At 40.4% G+C, this 20060-nt stretch overlaps 1 protein-coding gene across 2 annotated transcripts; it reads right to left on the bottom strand.

The window, feature by feature from the left end:
- Positions 1-6756: 6756 nt before the first annotated feature.
- Positions 6757-19270, bottom strand: LOC117669307 (trypsin). Of its 2 annotated transcripts, XM_034423641.3 has the most exons (7): positions 19097-19270; positions 17190-17384; positions 15290-15381; positions 13242-13401; positions 9894-10147; positions 9060-9196; positions 6757-6975 (listed from the first exon to the last, which is right to left on the bottom strand). In XM_034423641.3, the coding sequence occupies exons 3-7, from the start codon at positions 15342-15344 to the stop codon at positions 6823-6825; spliced, it is 759 nt and encodes a 252-aa protein (XP_034279532.1). In that variant the 5' UTR covers positions 15345-15381; positions 17190-17384; positions 19097-19270; the 3' UTR covers positions 6757-6822. The 2 variants fall into 2 exon arrangements, with proteins under 2 accessions (XP_034279532.1, XP_034279531.1); XM_034423640.2 differs by lacking the exon at positions 19097-19270 and having other exon boundaries at positions 17190-17548.
- Positions 19271-20060: the final 790 nt, after the last annotated feature.

The following is a 20060-nucleotide window of genomic DNA, read 5'->3' as shown; positions in this document are numbered from 1 at the left end:
AATTAGAATAATGCAAATAACTCTGTTTCTTTGCAGAAGCTGGAAGTCCAGGTGTTGTGTAACAATGCATAGGTGTAGTATTCACTCGAATTCCCCTGTGCCTTCACCTGAAATGGCTCCATCAATTTTGCATGCATGCCTACGCTTTATAGTTGAACGGCATGTGCCAAAGTGGCTGAAATTAATTCTGATGCCATCTTGCCCATGCATATGCTAAATACAATTAATCTACCCATCCTCTGCTGTTTTGAAGCACTGAATCATTCAGGTGTCCTCTGAGATTGATACAAAAGATTTCTGTCTGTCCACAAATCTCTGATACCATCATTTAAATGCTAAAATGGATTCCTTTGATCCTTAAACAATGGAAACTTCTGGAGATACACAAGCTGATGGCGTTATTATCATCATCAGGGTGTGTGAATACGGGAGAGATAAATAAAATTATTTGATTGGGTGTTTCAGAAAACACACACATATATATCTAAGCTAGCAATTTCAGGCTGAGCTTGTCATTGTGATCCTACTTATGTAGATTTTTATCAGAGTTTTTTTATAACAGGCTTGTGTGTCATGAACACCATAGAAAATGGGAGGACTCTCCACCAAACACTTCAGCTTTATTACTTTTAATGTTATAAGATGCCCAGAGTTGTCTTTAAGCGAGATGGGCGACAAATAAATATAATACACAAACAAACAAACAAACAAATACACCACTTGATAGATAACTCTCTATCTTAATGTCTAGAATTATCTGCTAGGAATGGTGGGACCTTGAAGCAGCCATTTTAAATTTCCCACAGTGCTCGTCACTACATATCAAGGAAATTGAGGGAAATTTAAAACAAGCACTTTAAGGAGTCTGTCACTGGCACAAGGCTATAAAAAATATCTACCCTGGGAATAGATCTAAGAGCAAAACAGTTTTTGCTATGGCCTGGGCTGCAGGACTAAGTAAAGTTTTCTAAATTATCTCTCCAGTTAAAATGTATGCAGGTAGACCTTGAGTAACAACTACAATTGAACCCAAAATTTCTGTTGTTCAGAGATACATTTGTTAAGTGAGTTTTGCCCCATTTTGCCATTTTTCTTGCCAGAGTTGTTAAGTGAATCCCTGCAGTTGTTAGGTTTGCAACAAGATTGTTAAGTGAATTTGGCTTCCCCCATTGGCTTGGCTTGCCAGACGTTCACACGAGGCGATTGATTACATAATCGATTACATTCAAATTTTGATCATATGACCATGGAGATGCTGCAATGGTCACACATAAGTCTGAAAAATGATCAAGTCATTTTTTTCAGTGCCGTTCAGAGATGGTATTCAGCCGGTTCGTGCCAGTTTGGGCAAACTGGTAGCAGTGATTGTAGGTGGGCCCGCCCCCCCGCCCTGGCTCCAAGTCATGCTATTTAGGCATGTTTTTGAGGCTGGGCGCATGCATGGAAGGCTCATGAGCAAGCAAAATGCATGCGTGGAACGCCGGGCGCATGCACGGACAATGGGTGCACAAGGCGAATTGGTGATAAAGATAAGTGAAACTCACCCTGGTATTGTAATTTTGAACAGTCACTAAACAAACTGTTGTAAGTCAAGAACTACCTGTGTGAAACATTTAAATGGTGAGGGGAGGGGGGGAAGTAAGAAGATATCTAAGTAAGAGAAGTGAAAAGCTCCTGGTGAAAAACGTGGCACCATAGGAAATCAAACATCTATTTGACTAATGTGGACACAGGTAACCTGTGCACTGGATCCAAGAGTGTGTAGCTAACATGATATCATTCCTGTCTGTAGATTGCTTTAATTGCAATCCTCAGCTTTTCAATTCATTTAAAATGCTTCAGGCTATGTTCTCCAATAGTCATATAGATGCTGAAAACAAGGAGAAAAAATATACCATGTTTCCCCGAAAATAAGACCCTGTTTTATATTTTTTTGAACCCCAAAATACGCATTTGGCCTTATTTTGGGGGAGGTTTTATTATTTTGGGGTGCATGGAGGAAGATGGGGTTCCTCTTGCCATCTTACCTAATTTCTAGCTCTGCGTTTAAATATTTTTAGGGAGGGCTTATTTTCGGGGGAGGGGGTGAAGGCTTATTTTAGCACATGCGCTCAAAAGCCCGATTGGGTTTATTATCAGGGGATGTCTTATTTTCAGGGAAACAGGGTATATAAAGGAGTTAAATAAGGGGTATCTATCCTGGACTGCCATTGACTAGTCAGTCACAAGATGGCAGCAAAGAATCAGAGGAAACTCCACTGCCACTTAGTGGTGAGTCAGAGTTTAGCAGCCCATGTCTGGTAACTATTAAGCACACTCAGTGATGTAGTCATAAATCTTGATTAACTTTACAATCTTCTCCAAGTGTCACAGCCATAACACCCAAACAAAATTTACAGATATGCCAAGAGGAATTTAAAGCCAAAATTCATCCCCCCAAGCAGAAATTTCCATTACCAGATCTCCTCAAAAAGAATCCTTAGACATACACCTTAAAAGGAAACACATAAGTTGCCCCAACATATTTTCACACGAAATTCTGTTGACTTCAGCTAATAGCCATATTCTCCCAAAGTTTTCTTTGAGAAGATTTATTGAAGGAAATGGAATAAATTTCAGAAATCTCAGCAGCCAAATTGCTTACATTTTGAGATTCAATTTCTCTGTTTATTGAGGCAGATTTTTTTTTAATTAACTGCCTCTTTGTGAACCAACTAATTGCCTACTGGTTTTTCAGATAACCAAGTTATTACTAGTAGCCTATGTTCTCCCAGTCAGTTTCCGAACCCTCTCAGGTTCTGAATATACTATGACTTAGCTGTCATATTGTTGTTTATCTGCAACACTGTTTACCTTTTGGTTTAGGGCTTAATTAAGAAACAGAAATACATATGCCACCCTCTTATACAAAAAGTACTCATAAAAACTTCTAATTAAATTTATGGGGCATGATTGCCATCCCATAATTATTTCAAATACTTCCTTCTGATGGCAGAGGTTCAGCTTCAAAAAATGCATGGAGGTTCAACAAAAGATTGTAACTGATGTAACCGGTGGCTTTTAATTAGAATTGTGTAGGAGAAGAGCAGGAAGACTTGGAGGGCAGAGTAAAACATGTCATCAATTTAGAATCCTTTCGTTGCCACAAGAGATCCAGGCCAGGCCCCCTTGAATTTGGTTGGCCCTTATCTAATGCCTATTTAGTGCTGACTGTTAGTTGACCAGGGTCTTGTCTATAGATTTCAATAAATCAATTTATGCTGCAACTTACACGAAGGGTCTTGATTCTTTCCGCCTGACAAAATGCTATTTATCTTGCCAGGAAATATTATAAGTAAACAGTAGATTGAAGTAAGGAACCCCAGGAAAAAAAAAAGTAGAGACATATTCAAAGTTTTGCTTAATTATTTCTCAGATTTTCACACTTCCTGTAATCTGATCTGTTGCAAAGAATAGTCAAACTTGAAAGCCTTGTTCTTATCTCATTTGGGTGTCAACAGTAGGCCAAGAAAGACATCCCTAGAGTTTCAGATGGGGAAAGATTACTCTACACTTCAATCAGGGTGAAATCCAGCAGGTTCTGACCAGTTCTGGAGAACCGGTAGCGGACATTTTGAGTAGTTCGGAGAACCAGTAAATACCACCTCTGGCTGGCCCCAAAGTGGGGTGGGAATGGGGATTTTGCAATATCTTTCCCCCAGGAGTGGGGAGGGGGGGAATGGAGATTTTGCAGTATCCTTCCCCTGCCATGCCCACCAAGCCATACCATGCCCATCAAACCACACCCACAAGAACCAGTAGTAAAAAAATGTGGATTCCACCACTGACTTCAATGTGCTCATGGAAAACATGCGACACTTCTTACATAGCCGCCTTCTCTGAGTTTACTAGTGATCGTAAATTTCAGACAGATGCCTTGGTTGAATCTCTCTGATTTGGCTTAATTCTCTTGAATCCTTGTGATAATTCCTTTGGAAGAGGCCTCACGTTTATCCTAAGTAGATACTGTTTCTGCAGTCTAGAGATGCACTTACTAACCTGTGTAGCACTGGGGCAGCAGTGGTCAGCCATTCTCCATGGAGGAGAGTCTCTTCGTACAGTTTTCTTCAATGACCTGTGCCTCTACGTGATGTGTCAAAAATATTTAAATGTTAGCTTCATTATGGTGCTACCATGAACAGGAGTAAATCTGGTCTTCATCCAATATTGAATGATATTCAATTTTTTAAAAAAAAACCAGGATTTTTTTTAAAAATTCAGGTTTCTTAACCATTTTCTCCAGCATCACAATTCAGAAGCTCAATTCTTTTCACTCAGTCTTTCTGATGGTCCAGCTTTTGTATGTTGTAACTGGGAAAACCATAGATATAGAATAGAATAGAATAGAATAGAATAGAATAGAATAGAATAGAATAGAATAGAAGAACAGAGTTGGAAGGGACCTTGGAGGTCTTCTAGTCCAACCTCCTGCTTAGGCAGGAAATCCTACACCACATCAGAGAAATGGTTATCCAACATCTTCTTAAAATCTTCCCGTGTTGGAGCATTCACAACTTCTGGAAGCAAGTTGTTCCACTGATCAATTGTTCCAACTGTCAGGAAATTTCTCCTTAGTTCTAAATTGCTTCTTTCCTTGATTAGTTTCCACCCATTGCTTCTTGTCCTGCCTTCAGGTGCTTTGGAGAAGAGCTTGACTCCCTCTTCTTTATGGCAGCCCCTGAGATATTGGAAGACTGCTCTCATGTCTCCCCTAGCCCTTCTTTTCATCAAACTAGACCTACCCAATTCGACAATACATGCCATTATCACATATTGGCATTGTGATATCATTGCACTTCAATGCTTTGTCTAGATGCATCATGGCCCTTCTGCCAAGTAACAGAAACATTTAGTCTTTCCCAGTTCTCCCTAACCAACATCTCAGTTTTGGCTGGCGTTCATGCCAACAGTTGAAAGGCAAGCAGTTGGAGAAGGCCAATCTAATCTGATGTTGACAACCATGGAAAGCACCTATCTGTGCTGGATTTATCCTGAAGCTTGTTAAACCAACACGGGTGCTAAAGTTCACATCCCCTGGTGCTGGAACATTGGATACGATCTCTGTGTGCCTGTTGAAGCCCCATGAGTCACACCTTGTTCCTTCATAGCAAAGTGGGGAGTTGTTAGTCACCTACAACAATAGATTATCTTGTCCACAGAAGCTATAATTTGGAGTGTTGACACTTAACAGTATGGCAGGAGGTTATTAATGCATATATTTAATGATTTAATATTCTAGGCAAAGAGCTCAACTGCATGAGATTCCCCAGGATTTAAGTCAAAAGTATTGTGAGAAGTTTAGCAGGACTTTTTGCTCCTGCAAGAAGTGAGAGATGACAAGGAAGAGACTTATACAAAAAATATTTCCTTTAAAGCAAGGTCTTCAAACTTGGCAGCTTTAAGACTTGTGGACCTCAACTCCCAGCATAGCTGGCTGGAGAATTCTGGGAGTTGAAGTCCATAAGTCTTAAAGCTGCCAAGTTTGAAGACCTCTGCTTTAAAGCCTTAGAGAAGGTGCTTGAGAGACCAGCTCTTCCCATTTGTCCCTTTAAAGGGACATTGCTTCAAGTGGACCTTTGCCTAATCAAATGGGAACTGTGGACAATGGACCTTTTGGTTGGGATTCTTACAGAATAGTTTAGCTTATGTCATTGGGAGAGCAACTCTTCATCCGATAGCATTAAGTGGCGCAGTGGTTAGAATGCAGTACTGCAGGCTACTTCTGCTGCCAGCTGGCTGCCTGCAATTTGGCAGTTCGAATCCCACCAGGCTCAAGGTTGACTCAGCCTTCCATCCTTCCGAGGTGGTTTAAATGAGGATCCAGATTGTTGGGGGCAATAGGCTGACTCTAAACCGCTTAGAGAGGGCTGCAAAGCACTGTAAAGCAGTATATAAGTCTAAGTGCTATTGCCATTGCTATTCCTGGCTCCTGTTCTTGTTCTCCAACTGATGTGAGTTGCATCCCCCTGGGTTAAATCATAGTATGAATGTAACCATTGTGATTACAATAGCAAAGGATGATGAAAGTTGTGTGCCAACTACCTATAGAAAGGTGCACAAGAGGGCAACCAAAGAAGTCTGCTTCATTTTTGACATGACTGAATCATATAATTATCAGATGGAAAGGGGCACTGATTTTACCAGAAACACAAAAGAGAATTGCAATATTTGGTTATGAATGTGTTAACAGCAGCTAGAATTGTATTTGCTAAAAATTGGAAAAAGGAGGAAATACCTACGGAAGATGAAGTTATTAAGAAAATTATGGAATGTGCTGAAATGAGTAAACTGACATTTGAAATTAGAGAACAGGAAGATAAACAATATTACATGATATGGCATTTATTTTATCAATGGTTAGATAATAAAGCATGGAAATAATATATGAAATATGAAATAAATGTAATATATATGAAAAGGTTTTTTTTAAGATGGGATGAAAATGTTATTGTTAAATAAATAAGAAATGAGAAATGAGAATAATAATATAAAGAGACATAACAAATTGATAAATATAATATACTAGATAATTTGTGAATTATGAATATGGGATTAAGCACAAAAGATTTGTAACCGATCGACACACTTTCTGTAATTGTAATAGTTGATTTGTTTAATAAAAATTAAAAAAAATTCAAACAAATATATATATATATATATATATATATATATATATATATATATATATATATATATATATATAAAACACAATGCCAATTTAACCAAAAAGAGAAGCAAAGTTCCTTCTCCCTTTGGCGTTTGTTCAGAATTGTCCTGTGATCCTCAGTTATTTTGGATAGTCTCCTGGATCCAGTCAGTATATCTGCAGACGTTAACATAAACTCCTGGCTTATTTGGCTGTGCACATATGTAGGGGCCCCAGGATACAATGCCTTGCAGCTTCCCATTGCAGACCAAGGGTCCACCTGAATCACCCTGTCCAGAAAAGAAAACAAAATATAACATGAGTCCTTCCTTCTCCCCACCCCAGGAATACAAGGCAGCATGGGTGACTTTTGCTTCTCCTTTATGTTTTCACAGCAACTCTTAAGGTGTATGAGGCTACAAGAAAGTCAAACCTATCCAGTAAGCTTCATGGCTGAATGAAGAACTGAGCCAATGGAACCTCTACTGTCCCCAATATAGAACCATGGTACCTCTCCTTAAGCTATGGCTACCTATTTCCTGGTGTTTATTGTTAGGAACATGAGGGAACAAGAAGACGGATGTGCCACCTCATCTTCACTTGCCCATCTTCGCCATGTTGGTTGTGTTGCTGCATTGAGAGAGGAGGAGAAAGGAGAAGCGTCCCCATGAGTAAGCTATAGATGAGAATGTTGGTACAGTGACTTGCTTGTCAACCCTGCATAGATGTCTCCACAAGCAGGTTACTCTGCAGCAATAGTGCCCTTGAGAAGGCAAAGTTAAGAGCTGCGGTGGCGCAGTGGTTAGAGTGCAGTACTGCAGGCTACTTCTGCTGATCACTGGCTGCCAGCAGTTCGGCAGATCGAATCTCAGCAGGCTCAAGGTCGACTCTGTCTTCCATTCTTCCAAGGTCGGTAAAATGAGGACCCAGATCGTTGAGGACAATAGGCTGACTCTGTAAACCGCTTAGAGAGGGCTGTAAAGCACTGTGAAGCGGTATATAAATCTAAGTGCTATTTCTTGGGAGGGAGGGAGGGAGGGAGGGAGGGAGGGAGGGAAGGAAGGAAGGAAGGAAGGAAGGAAGGAAGGAAGGAAGGAAGGAAGGAAAGAAGCAAGATGAGAAGAAGGGAATGGAAATGGGAAGAAGGAAGAGAGGAAGCCATAATGGAACAGTGGTTAGAAAGTAGTATTGCAGGCTAATTCTGCCATCTGCTATTGCTATTGCTAAAATGGGGAGAGTAAATTATGAAAATAGCACTTGTCACAGTGCGAGCTGGGCATGCATCATGATGTTGCAAAGCCATAGCATGAATTGCAAAGGTGCCATGATACTTTCATCACTTGATAAAAGCAGAAACCACTGCTTTGCAAGAATTGCAATTCCCTGCAGAATGATCTTCAAGTCAGGCATGAGTTTCCCAACAAGACTGACAAGCCGATCACATGAAGATGGGAACAGCACATATTTTATTGTAAGGATTTTGACAGATGGCTAAACTAGTTGCTCCAGCCATCAGTCAAAACTTACCTCCTTCCCAAAGCTAGCTCGTTTTAGGGGTGGGAGAAGCTTTTTTTCCTACCCCTGGAAAATCAATCAAACTCTAGAGTATAACCTGTACATTGTTAGAATTATACCAGTCATTGGCCTTTTCATCAAGGCAGAGTAGAGAAAAGCTACTGAGATTGACGTTATTATCTGGCACACTTTGGTCTCCTCCTCCTGGACTAGAGAAAATCCCATTAAGCTGGTTGCCTAAATAGACCCCAACTCAAATGCGGCCGCGCGGGTAGTTATGGGAGCAGCATGGCGCTCCCATGTGGCTCCCCTCCTGCGCGAGCTGCACTGGCTCCTTGTGGTCTTCCGGGTGCGCTTCAAGGTCTTAGTTACCACCTTTAGAGCGCTCCATGGCTTAGGACCGGGGTACTTACGAGACTGCCTTCTGCCACCAATAGCCTCTCACTGCCCAGTACGCTCCCATAGAGAGGGGCTTCTCAGGATGCCATCAGCCAAACAACGTCGACTGGCGGCCCCCAGGGGGAGAGCCTTTTCTGTGAGGGCACCCACCATCTGGAACGAGCTCCCCCCAGAGATACAGAAGATTCCGGATCTGCGCACTTTCCGCCGTGCCCTCAAAACATTCCTGTTTCAGCAGGCCGGCCTGGCCTAACTTTCCCTTTATATTGCTTTTTGATTTTATTTTAAACTGGGATGTCTTGAATTATCTAGGACCAGAATGTTTAGTATATTTTAATTGGTTTTTTATTATTAACGTTTGTATTACATGTATTTTTATCGTTCGCTGTTCACCGCCCTGAGTCCCTTAGGAATAGGGCGGTATATAAATTTAATAAATAAATAAATAAACTCCTTTTACCTGGCAAGAATCTGTTCCTCCCTCCATCTTGCCAGCACAGATCATATTTTCACTGATATAATTGAGATAAATTGATCGGCAAACATTGTGATCGATGATGGTGATGTTGGCACAGTGTAGAACATCTGGATATCTGGCTGTAAAAGAAGACAGGATTCAATAAAGGAGAAGGTAGATAGGCAAAAGTGGCATTCTTCTCCTTCCTCTTAGGCCTAGGTCTAAGGTTGTCTTTGGAATGGACCAGTCAGAGATTTAAGACTAGGCAAAAGGGAAGCATCTTACCTTGTTTAACTTGTAGAATTCAGGGCCATATGATAGCCATTAATTTTGATGGTTTAAAAGAGGAGTAGACAAAAATGTAAAGTTGGGTTCTAGTTCAGCTTTAAAATATATATATATTTTTGTGATTGGACCGTCCCATTAAACTATCCCAAAGTGGCAAAATCTGCAAGCAATCGTTGTCTCTTTTGTGACTTTCAATGCCATAAGCCCAGCAGGACAGGGGTCAACATCAGAGCCTTTTATTTAGGGGCAACGGGGGTGCCTTAAGCATTGCAGATGCCTAAAGTATCTCTCTAAACATCTCAGCATCTCATAATACTTAGGACTGCCTCCCAGAACCGACAATATTCCTCCACCGTTTCATTCAACTTGCTCTATGAAATACAATGTAGCCCTAAGCTTACATCGGAAATCATACCCATTAAACCACAGTATTTCTATTTTGGTTCAGCATGTTGCACCAATGTAACCTCTCAGATTTATTCCGTAAACGATCACTAGGCCAACCGGCATGTAGAATGATATGAGAACTCAGTTTATCTGTCAACCTACGTTGTGGGCTGCTTGTTGTACCCCATCCTGAAATGAGGCATTTGGTCCCAATCTCCGGGCAGCTGGTAGACAAATTCAGAACGTTGACTTTGTCACTTAAGGTAACCGGAGTCAGCAGTTTAATCAGCATAATATCATTGTTCAAGTTCTGCCGATTGTATTCAGGATGCACAATGGCTTTTGATGAGAGCTTGAGCTGTTCGGACCAATCTAGGCGCCTGAGATGGTGTTCTCCGAGTCGCACAGGGAAAATGCTGGAAGAACAAGACAAGATTAGCTTCTGTTGCTGGAAAATTGCCCTGTGGCAAAACTGTCATTTTTTCCCCCGTCTCTCTTGATGGATCTGCCCTTGCGTCTTTAAAGGCATCTGAGCAGGCAAGAGACTGAGGTTTTTCTGACAAGAACTTCCATTTATTTTGCTTGCTGATTTCCTTAAAGAAAATAAACCGAAGCTTTCATTTGTTCACACTGGGCTGTTGTGAAAATGAAGGAGCCACAAAATCAGTTAGTGACTCTAATTCTTGGCAAGAGTAGTTACATGCCAGCTCTCATTTATTGTATTTTTTATTTGAATACATCAGCGTAGGTGAAACAAAATCCCATTGCTTTTTAAATAAATTTCATATAAAGCGTCTCTAAAAATACTATAAAACTATAATACAACAACACCTCCCATCATTGCAACAGCCTCCAAGACAATGATGAAATGTAAAATTTGTTACTACCGGTTCTGTGGACGTGGCTTGGTGTGTGTGTGGGGTAATATGACTGAGTGGGCGTGGCCAACTTTTTTTTTTTTAACTTTTAAAACCATTTTTTCTACAACCTCTTCGGCTGAAGAGGTTGTAAAAAAAATGCTTTTAAAGCCTCTGACGATCCCAGCTGACTTGCCTGATCGGCAGAGGCTTTCTTTTTTTTAAAAAAAAAAGCCTCTGATGATCCCAGCTGAACCGCGCGATCATTAGAGGCTTTTTAAATATACTTTTAAAAGCATTTTTTTGGCCAAAGAGCCAAAACAACCATAGCAAAAAAAAAAAAAGGTCATAAAATTGAGCACAAGTCACTTAACTGCTTGGGTTAGTGACAGAAATTCTGGTCCCAATTGTGGTTGTAAGTCAAAAACTACCACTATGTCGCTGCAGGAGGAAAAGTGAGACAGCACAATCTACTTCATTCATGTAAAAGAGGCAATTATGTGACGTCTCCTGTCTCAGAGTAACCTTCCAATCTGAAGTCCTCCAGAAGGGTTTTACTGCTCATTCCAGCAACATTACTTGGAACTGTAATCCAGATATTTTTGGAGAGGACCAGGGGGAAGATGTATAAGTAAATCAGGATGCACTCTTAGTCAGTGAGCGTTCTTGAACTTAGTCTACATTTATCATATCATCACTGAATCATACAGCTGATTCTTGGGTTATTTCATCCAACCTTCTATTTCATTCAGAAAATCAAAATTTTATATTTTATATACATTTCGTGAATGTGTGTATATATGCACACACATGAGAGCAAAAGAAGAAGGGGATGACAGAGAATGAGGTGGCTGGATGGAGTCACTGAAGCAGCTGGTGTGAGTTTAAATGGACTCCAGAGGATGGTAGAGGACAGGAAGGCCTGGAGGAATGTTGTCCATGGGGTCACGATGGGTCAGACACGACTTCGCAACTAACAACAACATATTTTGTGTATGTATGTATATATGTATACATACATAATGTATGTCTGTATATATGTATACATATATCTTGCCAAGACACCTCCAATTTTACGCGGGAGAAAACCCGAATAACCAAAGACCTACGTATATATGTATGTGTATACTTTTGTACACATATATATTTATGTATGCATATATTTGTGTGCGTGTGTATCTATCTCTATCTCTGTATATCTATCTATATCTATATCTATATATCTTCATCAATGACTTGGACGAGGGGATAGATGGGGAACTCATCAAATTTGCAGATGACACCAAGTTGGCAGGAATAGCCAACACTCCAGAAGATAGGCTCAAGATACAGAAGGATCTTGACAGACTTGAACATTGGGTGCTATCTAACAAAATGAAATTCAACAGTGAAAAAAGTAAGGTTCTACATTTAGGCAAGAAAAACAAAATGCACAGGTACAGTATATGTGATACCTTGCTCAATAGTAGTAACTATGAGAGGGATCTTGGAGTCCTAGTGGACAACATTTTAAATATGAGCCAGCAGTGTGCAGCAGCTGCCAAAAAAGCCAACACAGTTTTGGGCTGCATAAACAGAGGGATAGAATCAAGATCACGTGAAGTGTTAATACCATTTTATAATGCCTGGGTAAGGCCACACTTGGAATACTGCATTCAGTTTTGGTTGCCATGATGTAAAAAAGATGTTGAGACTCTAGAAAGAGTGCAGAGAAGAGCAACCAAGATGATTAGGGGACTGGAAGCTAAAACATATGAAGAACAGTTGCAGGAACTGGGTATGTCTAGTTTGATGAAAAGAAGGACTAGGGGAGACATGATAGCAGTCTTCCAATATCTCAGGGGCTGCCACAAAGAAGAGGGAATCAAGCTATTCACCAAAGCACCTGAGGGTAGAACAAGAAGCAAAGGGTGAAAACTAATCAAGGAGAGAAGCAACCTAGAACTAAGGAGAAATTTCCTGACAGTTAGAACAATTAATCAGTGGAACAACTCGCTTCCAGAAGTTGTAAATGCTCCAACACTGGGAGTTTTTAAGAAGATGTTGGATAACCATTTGTCTGAAGTAGTATAGGGTTTCCTGCCTAAGCAGGGGGTTGGACTACAAGACCTCCAAGGTCCCTTCCAATTCTGTTATACTATTCTATTATATAGATGATAGATAGATATAGATATAGATATAGATATAGATATAGATATAGATAGATATAGGTATAGATATAGGTATAGATATAGATATAGATATAGATATAGATATAGATATAGATATAGATATAGAGCAGATAGCTAGTAACTAGCTTCTACTTGAAGACCTTTATTGACAGAGAGTCATCTATCCCCCTATATACAATTAATTTCATTGATGAAACTCTCTTATTGGCACTAGAGCATTCCTCAACAATTTAACCCTCAATCTGTCCTTGCCATGTATACCTATTAAATCCAAGTCCTTCCCTCTTAGACAAGACAAAATAAATATTTGCGTCTTTCCATGTGGCCAAGTGCTAGCGTATCCTTACTCTTCTACACCCAGGGCTAAACAGATTCCCTCCCTTCAACCTTTCTTGCCTTTATGATCTCTTCATAAAGGCAAGAAATGGTGTCTTGTTAAAATGAACAACACACCCAACATCTTTTACCCTGTTTGCACTTACGATGATCTTCTGCAGTGAGCAGCACTGACCACCCAAGATGGGTGAATGAGGGTCCCTCCACAGATCAGCCTGCATCCTGAGAATAGGGCAGCCTGCCACGGCTGGGAATTGGGTAGACATGGTTTCCCCCCCAGAACCCTTTCTCCTTCCGCTGCAGTGGCTGGAAAAAAAAAAAGAGAGAATAAACTACAAATCAAGGAAGAAAGAACCTCAGAAGAACTGAAAGATGCGTTAAACTCAGAAATCAAGGAAGGATGAGATTTCCTTTTGATCTCAAGAAGATATATTACAGATCTCGTCTCTTAAGGAGATCCATCTGGTGGGACCAAGAAGAAGGGCCTTCTCCACAGTGGCTCCCTCCCTGTGGAATATCATCCCTGCAGACATAGGAATGGCCTCCACTTTTACACTCTTTTGAAAGGCCCTGAAGACATAGTTTTGTGAAAGGGGAACTCCAGGATTATATGGAGCCCATCAAATGGTTGGCTTGATTGTTGTTGCCAAGGTTGATTTCTGTATTAGAGTCTTATTTCTGTAAGCCACTCGGCGTCACCGTGAGTGAGTTGGGAGGCCATATAAATCTTCCTAATAAATAAATAAATCTCCATGGAGCATTCATGTGAAGGACCACCTGTGCGAGGGTGAACTTTTCCTACATAAAAATCTCATCTAGTTGCTATTTACTGTGATGAAGAGAAAATGCCAGCCTCTTTTGAGATTCAGCTTCATTAGCAGGGAATCAGCAGGGAATTCAGACTCACGGCTTGCTGAGTTGAAAGAGTGCATTAATGAGGGAGGAAGAGTGGTGCGGTGGCCTAGAGGTGGAGCTCTCGCCTCACAATCAGGCCGTGAGTTCAAGCCTAGGTAGAGGCAGATATTTCTCTCTCTAGGCACAATGAGAATATATCTGCTGCGAACTCCACATTGGCGACAGGAAGGGCATCCAGCCAGTAAACAACCAGCTCCATTCAGTTGCCCTGACTCCACCCCACAAGGGATCCCGGGGTCATTAAAAGGCAAGTTGCCCAACTCCACCTCGCAAGGGATCAAGTGATCATTAAAAGACAGGGAAAAAATGAATGAGGGAGGAAGAGTGTGTGTGTTTGCATGTGTGTCTGTGTGTGTTGTGTCCGTGTGTGTTGTGACAAGAGAGTGGAAACACAAAAGACAGCAAAGTAAAGGGAACTACTGCCTGATGTCTCCATTCAGCCTTGAAAAAGTCCTCTCAGCTTTCAGTGTAAGTCATAAACCAGCTCACCTCAGTTTTCCAAAGTGGGTATGCAGGAAGCTTCCTGATTCCTCAGTTCTGGAAGCAGCTCATCTTTTTTATTTTTTTAATTTGCAGAAAAGGGAGCCCTTCCCTCCAACAGGAATGCCAGGTATGATTAAAAGGACTTCAATTGCTACTCAGCTCCCCACCTGTCTGCCTAAAGGGGTCACCACCACAATTATATTTTTATGATGTTTCCATTTATGAAATATGGGAGAAAGGCATTTGCGGGAGGCTATAACAATTTGCCTAGCCCTGCATATGGTGCAATGCAAGAGATTTATAGTGTGTGTGTGTGTGTGTGTGTGTGTGTGTCTCCTTGGATTGATCCTGGATTCACCTCACCCTTGTCACCCACAAAAGGTAAAAGGTAAAGGTTCCCCTCACACATATGTGCTAGTCATTCCTAATTCTAGGAGGCGGTGCTCATCTCCGTTTCGAAGCTGAAGAGCCAGCACTGTCCGAAGATGTCTCCATGGTCATGTGGCCGGCATGACTAAATGCCAAAGGCGCATGGAACGCTGTTACCTTCCCACCAAAGGTGATCCCTGTTTTTCTACTTGCATTTTTTACATGCTTTCGAACTGCTAGGTTGGTAGAAGCTGGGACAAGGAGCGGGAGCTCACCCTGTTACGCGGCACTAGGGATTCGAACCGCTGAACTGCCGACCTTTTCGATCGACAAGCTCAGCGTCTTAGCCACTGAGTCACCCACAACTCACATTCAAACATATTCACTGTATCTAAAGAAAAAGCATGTATGTTTCCATGATCTTTACCTGAAGATGCGATGAGCAAAATGGCAGCCAGTAGCTTGAAGAAAAGATGTAACATGGTTCTTAACAACAATAATAGTTCCTGGGAATAAGATCTGTTGGAAACAAGAATATTCAGAAATTTAAGAGGGCAACATTCCGCCATTTTGGTTTACCAAACCATTCAGCCTAATGGTCAGCATGAATCTCTCAGGAAATAAGACACACAGAATCTTAGCTTTTACAGGAAAAGTCAAGAACCATAGATTTCTAAATGGCTTTTCAAAAAGTGGGCAACCTGAAGTTGGAAGGCTGGAGTCAGCCCCTTCAGCTCCTTTATGTTGCAATCCTCAGAGCCCCCTCACCAGGGGTGGGTTCTACTTACCTTTACTACCAGTTTGCAACGGGGCCGCGTGCGCACACTTGCTTCGCTCACGCGCGTGCTCTTCTGCGCAGAAGCATTTTCATGACGTCAGGTCAGTGGGCAGAGCCTCCCGCCGGTTTTACTACTGGTTCTATAGAACCAGTGCAAACAGGGGCAACCCACCACTGCCCCCCCCCCATCCATTATTATCCAAAGCCACAATGTTTAATTCTAGCCATTTTGAGGTGCCGAACAAATAGACTCAGTTTGCTCTAGTAGTGAAGGCACCCAGCTAGAAATCAGGAGACCATGAGTTCTAGTCTCACTTTAGGCATGAAAACTGACCGGGTGACTTGGAGCCAGTCCTCCTCTCTCAGCCCAATTCACCTCACAAAGTTATTGTTGTGGTGCAGAAAATAGGAGGAGGAAGCAAGGAGTATGTTCACTGCCTTGAATTGCTTATAAAAATAAAAAAGGACGGGATATAAATAGAAATAAATAAATCCATACGCTCGGTAAATAAATCTTGCAGATAAATGGCACTCATGCATACCTTCACCCGATGCTACAAATCACAAAAAAGCAAGTTTAAAAGTCAGAGCATGCTGACTTACAATCACAGGGAGTTTTCCAGCATCTCAATACAGGTGTATGTAACCAAGATGCAGTATAAAGGCTGCAATGCAATACAGGAATACAAGAACCACAAAAGTGACAAAGAACTCCACAGAGAAGGAGAATTCTCCCCAAGAAAGGAGCCTTGATAGTACAGTGGTCTAAGCACCCTGTTATTAACACAGCTGCCTGCAATTACTGCTGGTTCGAATCTCTCCAAGGCTCAAGGTTGACTCAGCCTTCCATCCTTTCTAAGGTAGGTGAAATGAGGACCCAGTTTGTGGGGGCAATAAGCTGACTTTGTATAAATATACAAAAGTATGAAGGCTATTGCTTAACACATTGTAAGCCGCCCTGAGTCTCCGGAGAAGGACGGCATATAAATCAAATTAAAAAAAAAAAAAAACTACTGGTAGATGGATGAGGCCTAAGTGTTGTTGCATTTCATTCCAAGGTTTTAGATAATAACAAAAAATAGAAATCTCTAATCAAACCTAGCCTAGCCTAGCCTAATTGCATAACCCTCAAATACGGTATTATAGCAGCATTACTTAGCAAGAACAAAGATTCCCCCCAAATCTAGGATGGAAAAAGAAAATCCAAGCTCTGCTGCATAATCCCCCTGTATTCCTTCAGTTCCTCCCCCAAAGTAATTGGCAGCCATCAATCCTAGAAGACTGCCCAACTCTTATGCTCCAGAAACCAACTCCTTGGCTAGAGGTGGCAATTTACATCTGTCCCACATCTGTCAAGTTCCATAAATCAAGGCTGCAAATATCCCTGTTCGTTTACTGGAATAAAATGATCGAATTAGCAGCTGTCAACTGTTGAGATCTCCCGACAGCCAATGTCCTCTGCCTTCATGATGCTCCTGGAAAACACATACATTTCTACAGGCTTTGAAATCAATTAGAGAGACAGCAAGGAAGTATAGGCAGTTCTTACCCCCAAGATGTGGGAATTCAATGATTTGCTTCCCAGTTCCCCTTCTAGCTTTTATTTGGAATCCTGGCTTGGATTAGCCAATCTTGGGTTAATCAGGAAGTGCTTCTTAACACCCCGCCTTTATCTCTCTTAGCGAGTGACTAGGACCAAATCCACCGTTCAGATTGAATAACTTCCTGATGATATAACAGGTGACTGTGAAAGAAGGAGGAAGAGGCCCCTCAAAATTTGCCATATTGAAAGTTGAATCACACAAATCTCGCCATTTATTACTGGACACTTCTTCTCCCTTGCACAAGCTGTTTGAATCATTTGCTCCAGTGACAGGTTAACTTTGCCGCAAATCGTTCCAATGTGGTTTGGAAACGCAGCTGGCCTTTTTATGAGCTAAGGTGAATTGGTTGCCTCTGGCAGCATATTACAGGTACCATTTTTTATTGCTGCGTTCATCCCTTTACTCAATTATCTCTGGCATTTATTAACTACTGTCTCTGCCCAAATTGGCACCTGTAGCGATACTTAATTATGGTCCATAAATAAAGATGAGAAGGGGACAGAAGTTCATTCAGTTCGCATTTGAATCGGAACTTAATTTATGTCTCATTTCCTGAAACAACATCCACATTGGAAAAACATTTGTACTTTTGTGGCTATCTTTCTCTAACCGTTGCAATATAACTCTCCAACCTGAGTGTGCCAAAATATGAATACTAGATGGAAGAAGCACCCAAAAGCACACTTGCATTAGCTTGCAAATGCTTGCATTAGCACACTTATTTACAAAATGTAAATAATAAAAAACACATTCATACATGTTATTTGTTCTGTGAGATGGATGACTATATAAGTTGAATGAATGAATGAATGAATAAATAAATAAATAAATAAATAAATAAACACCCCCAAATTAAAAGAATTCAGCATAAACATGTAATCTAATCTAATCGAGGGGAGAACTAACCTAGATCTAAGGATACATTTCCTGACAGAACAATTAATCTTTGGAATAACTTCCCTCCAGAAGTTGTGGGTGCTTCAACACTGGAAGTTTTAAGAAGAGATCGGACAACCATTTGTCTGAAATGGTATAAAGTTTCTTGCAGGGGGTTAGATTAGAAGACCTTCCAACTCTGTTATTCTCTTAATTTTCTGTTATAGAGATTAAAAGAACAAAAAAGCTGAACAGAAAGTGCACTTGGGAGATTTGTCTGTCCCTGTAAAAATCAATCACAACAAAAATGGCAAATGCAAATTAACTTAATCTTAGCAAAAGATGAGAAACCAGAGTAACTTTAAAACAATGCTAAAATGTATTAGCAACCAAACACATTTTAAATAGAGGAAAAATAAATACAAACTTTCAGAATGATGCAAAAATTATAAGAATGAAAATTCTGAATGAGAGTTTTAAAGAATGGAGTCAGAAATTAATAGCCACTATATCAATAATGTCAGTAAACATGTTTTCTTCTATATATTCCCTTCTATACTTCCACCTCTCACAATACTAGACAACCCAGTATCAACAGTAGAGACCTTCAAATTTCTAGGTTCTGCCATATCACAAGATCTAAAATGGAAACATCAAAAACATCATCAAAAAAGCACAACAAAGAACGTTCTTTCTGCACCAACTCAGAAAGCTCAAACTGCCCAAGGAGCTGCTGATCCAGTTCTACAGAGGAATTATTGAGTCTGTCATCTGCACCTCTATAACTGTCTGGTTCAGCTCTGCAACCCAACAAGACAGATACAGACTTCAGAGGATAATTAGAACTGCAGAAAAAACAATGGCTACCAACCTGCCTTCCATTGAGGACCTGTATACTACACAAGTCAAAAAGAGTGCTGTGAAAATATTTACATATTTACATCGCATCCTGGACATAAACGTTTTCAACTCCTACCCTCAAAACGATGCTATAGAGCACTGCACACCAGAACAACTAGACACAAGAACAGTTTTTTCCCGAACGCCATCACTCTGCTAAACAAATAATTCCCTCAACACTGTCAAACTATTCACTAAGTCTGCACTACTATTAATCTTCTCATCGTTCCTATCACTCATCTCCTCCCACTTATGACTGTATGACTGTAATTTTGTTGCTTGTATCCTTACTATTTATATTGATATTGTTTCTTGATTGCTTATTTGTATCCTATGACTATCATTAAGTGTTGTACCTTATGATTCTTGATGAACTTATCTTTTCTTTTATGTACACTGAGGGCATATGCATCAAGACAAATTCCTTGTGTGTCCAATCACACTTGGCCAATAAAAAATTCTATTCTATTCTATTCTATTCTATTCTATTCTATTCTATTCTATTCTATTCTATTCTATTCTATTCTATTCTATATAGCATCTATAAAAGTATTGCAGGAAAGGAGGAAATATAAACTTAATACACATACCTACATCCAATGTCTGTTTAGGATTGGATACTGCAGTAGGAATTATATGTGTAAATATCAATATATAGTATATGCGTACAAATTAGCATATTATGTACATATACATATGCTGTTTTCTCTGGACTCACTAGCCCTCAACACTGATCAAAGATGCTCCCCAACCATACTTTCATTTTTCTTGACCTCACTTTTGTGATGCATGGCAGACCAAACTTGAATATTTTTCAAAGACAGTGTCCTAGAGTCCTTTTTACAACAGTCATAAAAAAATCATTGACAGAGACTCGATCCTCAAGAATATTAGAGGCACTGTACTGTTTTTCTTTTTCTTTTTAAAAAAAAGTTTTTCATTTTTACTTTTAAGCAGGTGGTACATCGTTATTCAAGCAGTGTGTCATCTGAGTACAAAATTTTGTGTCATCATATTCAACATTTACCACCATTCTCTTG

Source organism: Pantherophis guttatus, chromosome 10 (genome assembly GCF_059756535.1).
Source record: "Pantherophis guttatus breed Tessera chromosome 10, ASM5975653v1, whole genome shotgun sequence".
Taxonomy (NCBI): domain Eukaryota; kingdom Metazoa; phylum Chordata; class Lepidosauria; order Squamata; family Colubridae; genus Pantherophis; species Pantherophis guttatus.
Note: the sequence above shows the minus strand (reverse complement) of the source record. Positions and strands in the feature narration are given on the sequence as shown.

Bases quoted from the DNA above. Each gene is read 5' to 3' on its own strand.
- LOC117669307 (XM_034423641.3), bottom strand. From the start codon at position 15,344: ATGTTACATCTTTTCTTCAAGCTACTGGCTGCCATTTTGCTCATCGCA. The intron at 9,197-9,893 runs GTAGGTTGACAG...CTTCTTTTACAG, and splicing joins TACAACAAGCAGCCCACAAC to CCAGATATCCAGATGTTCTA. The intron at 6,976-9,059 runs GTAAAAGGAGTT...TTTTCTGGACAG, and splicing joins GAGGAACAGATTCTTGCCAG to GGTGATTCAGGTGGACCCTT.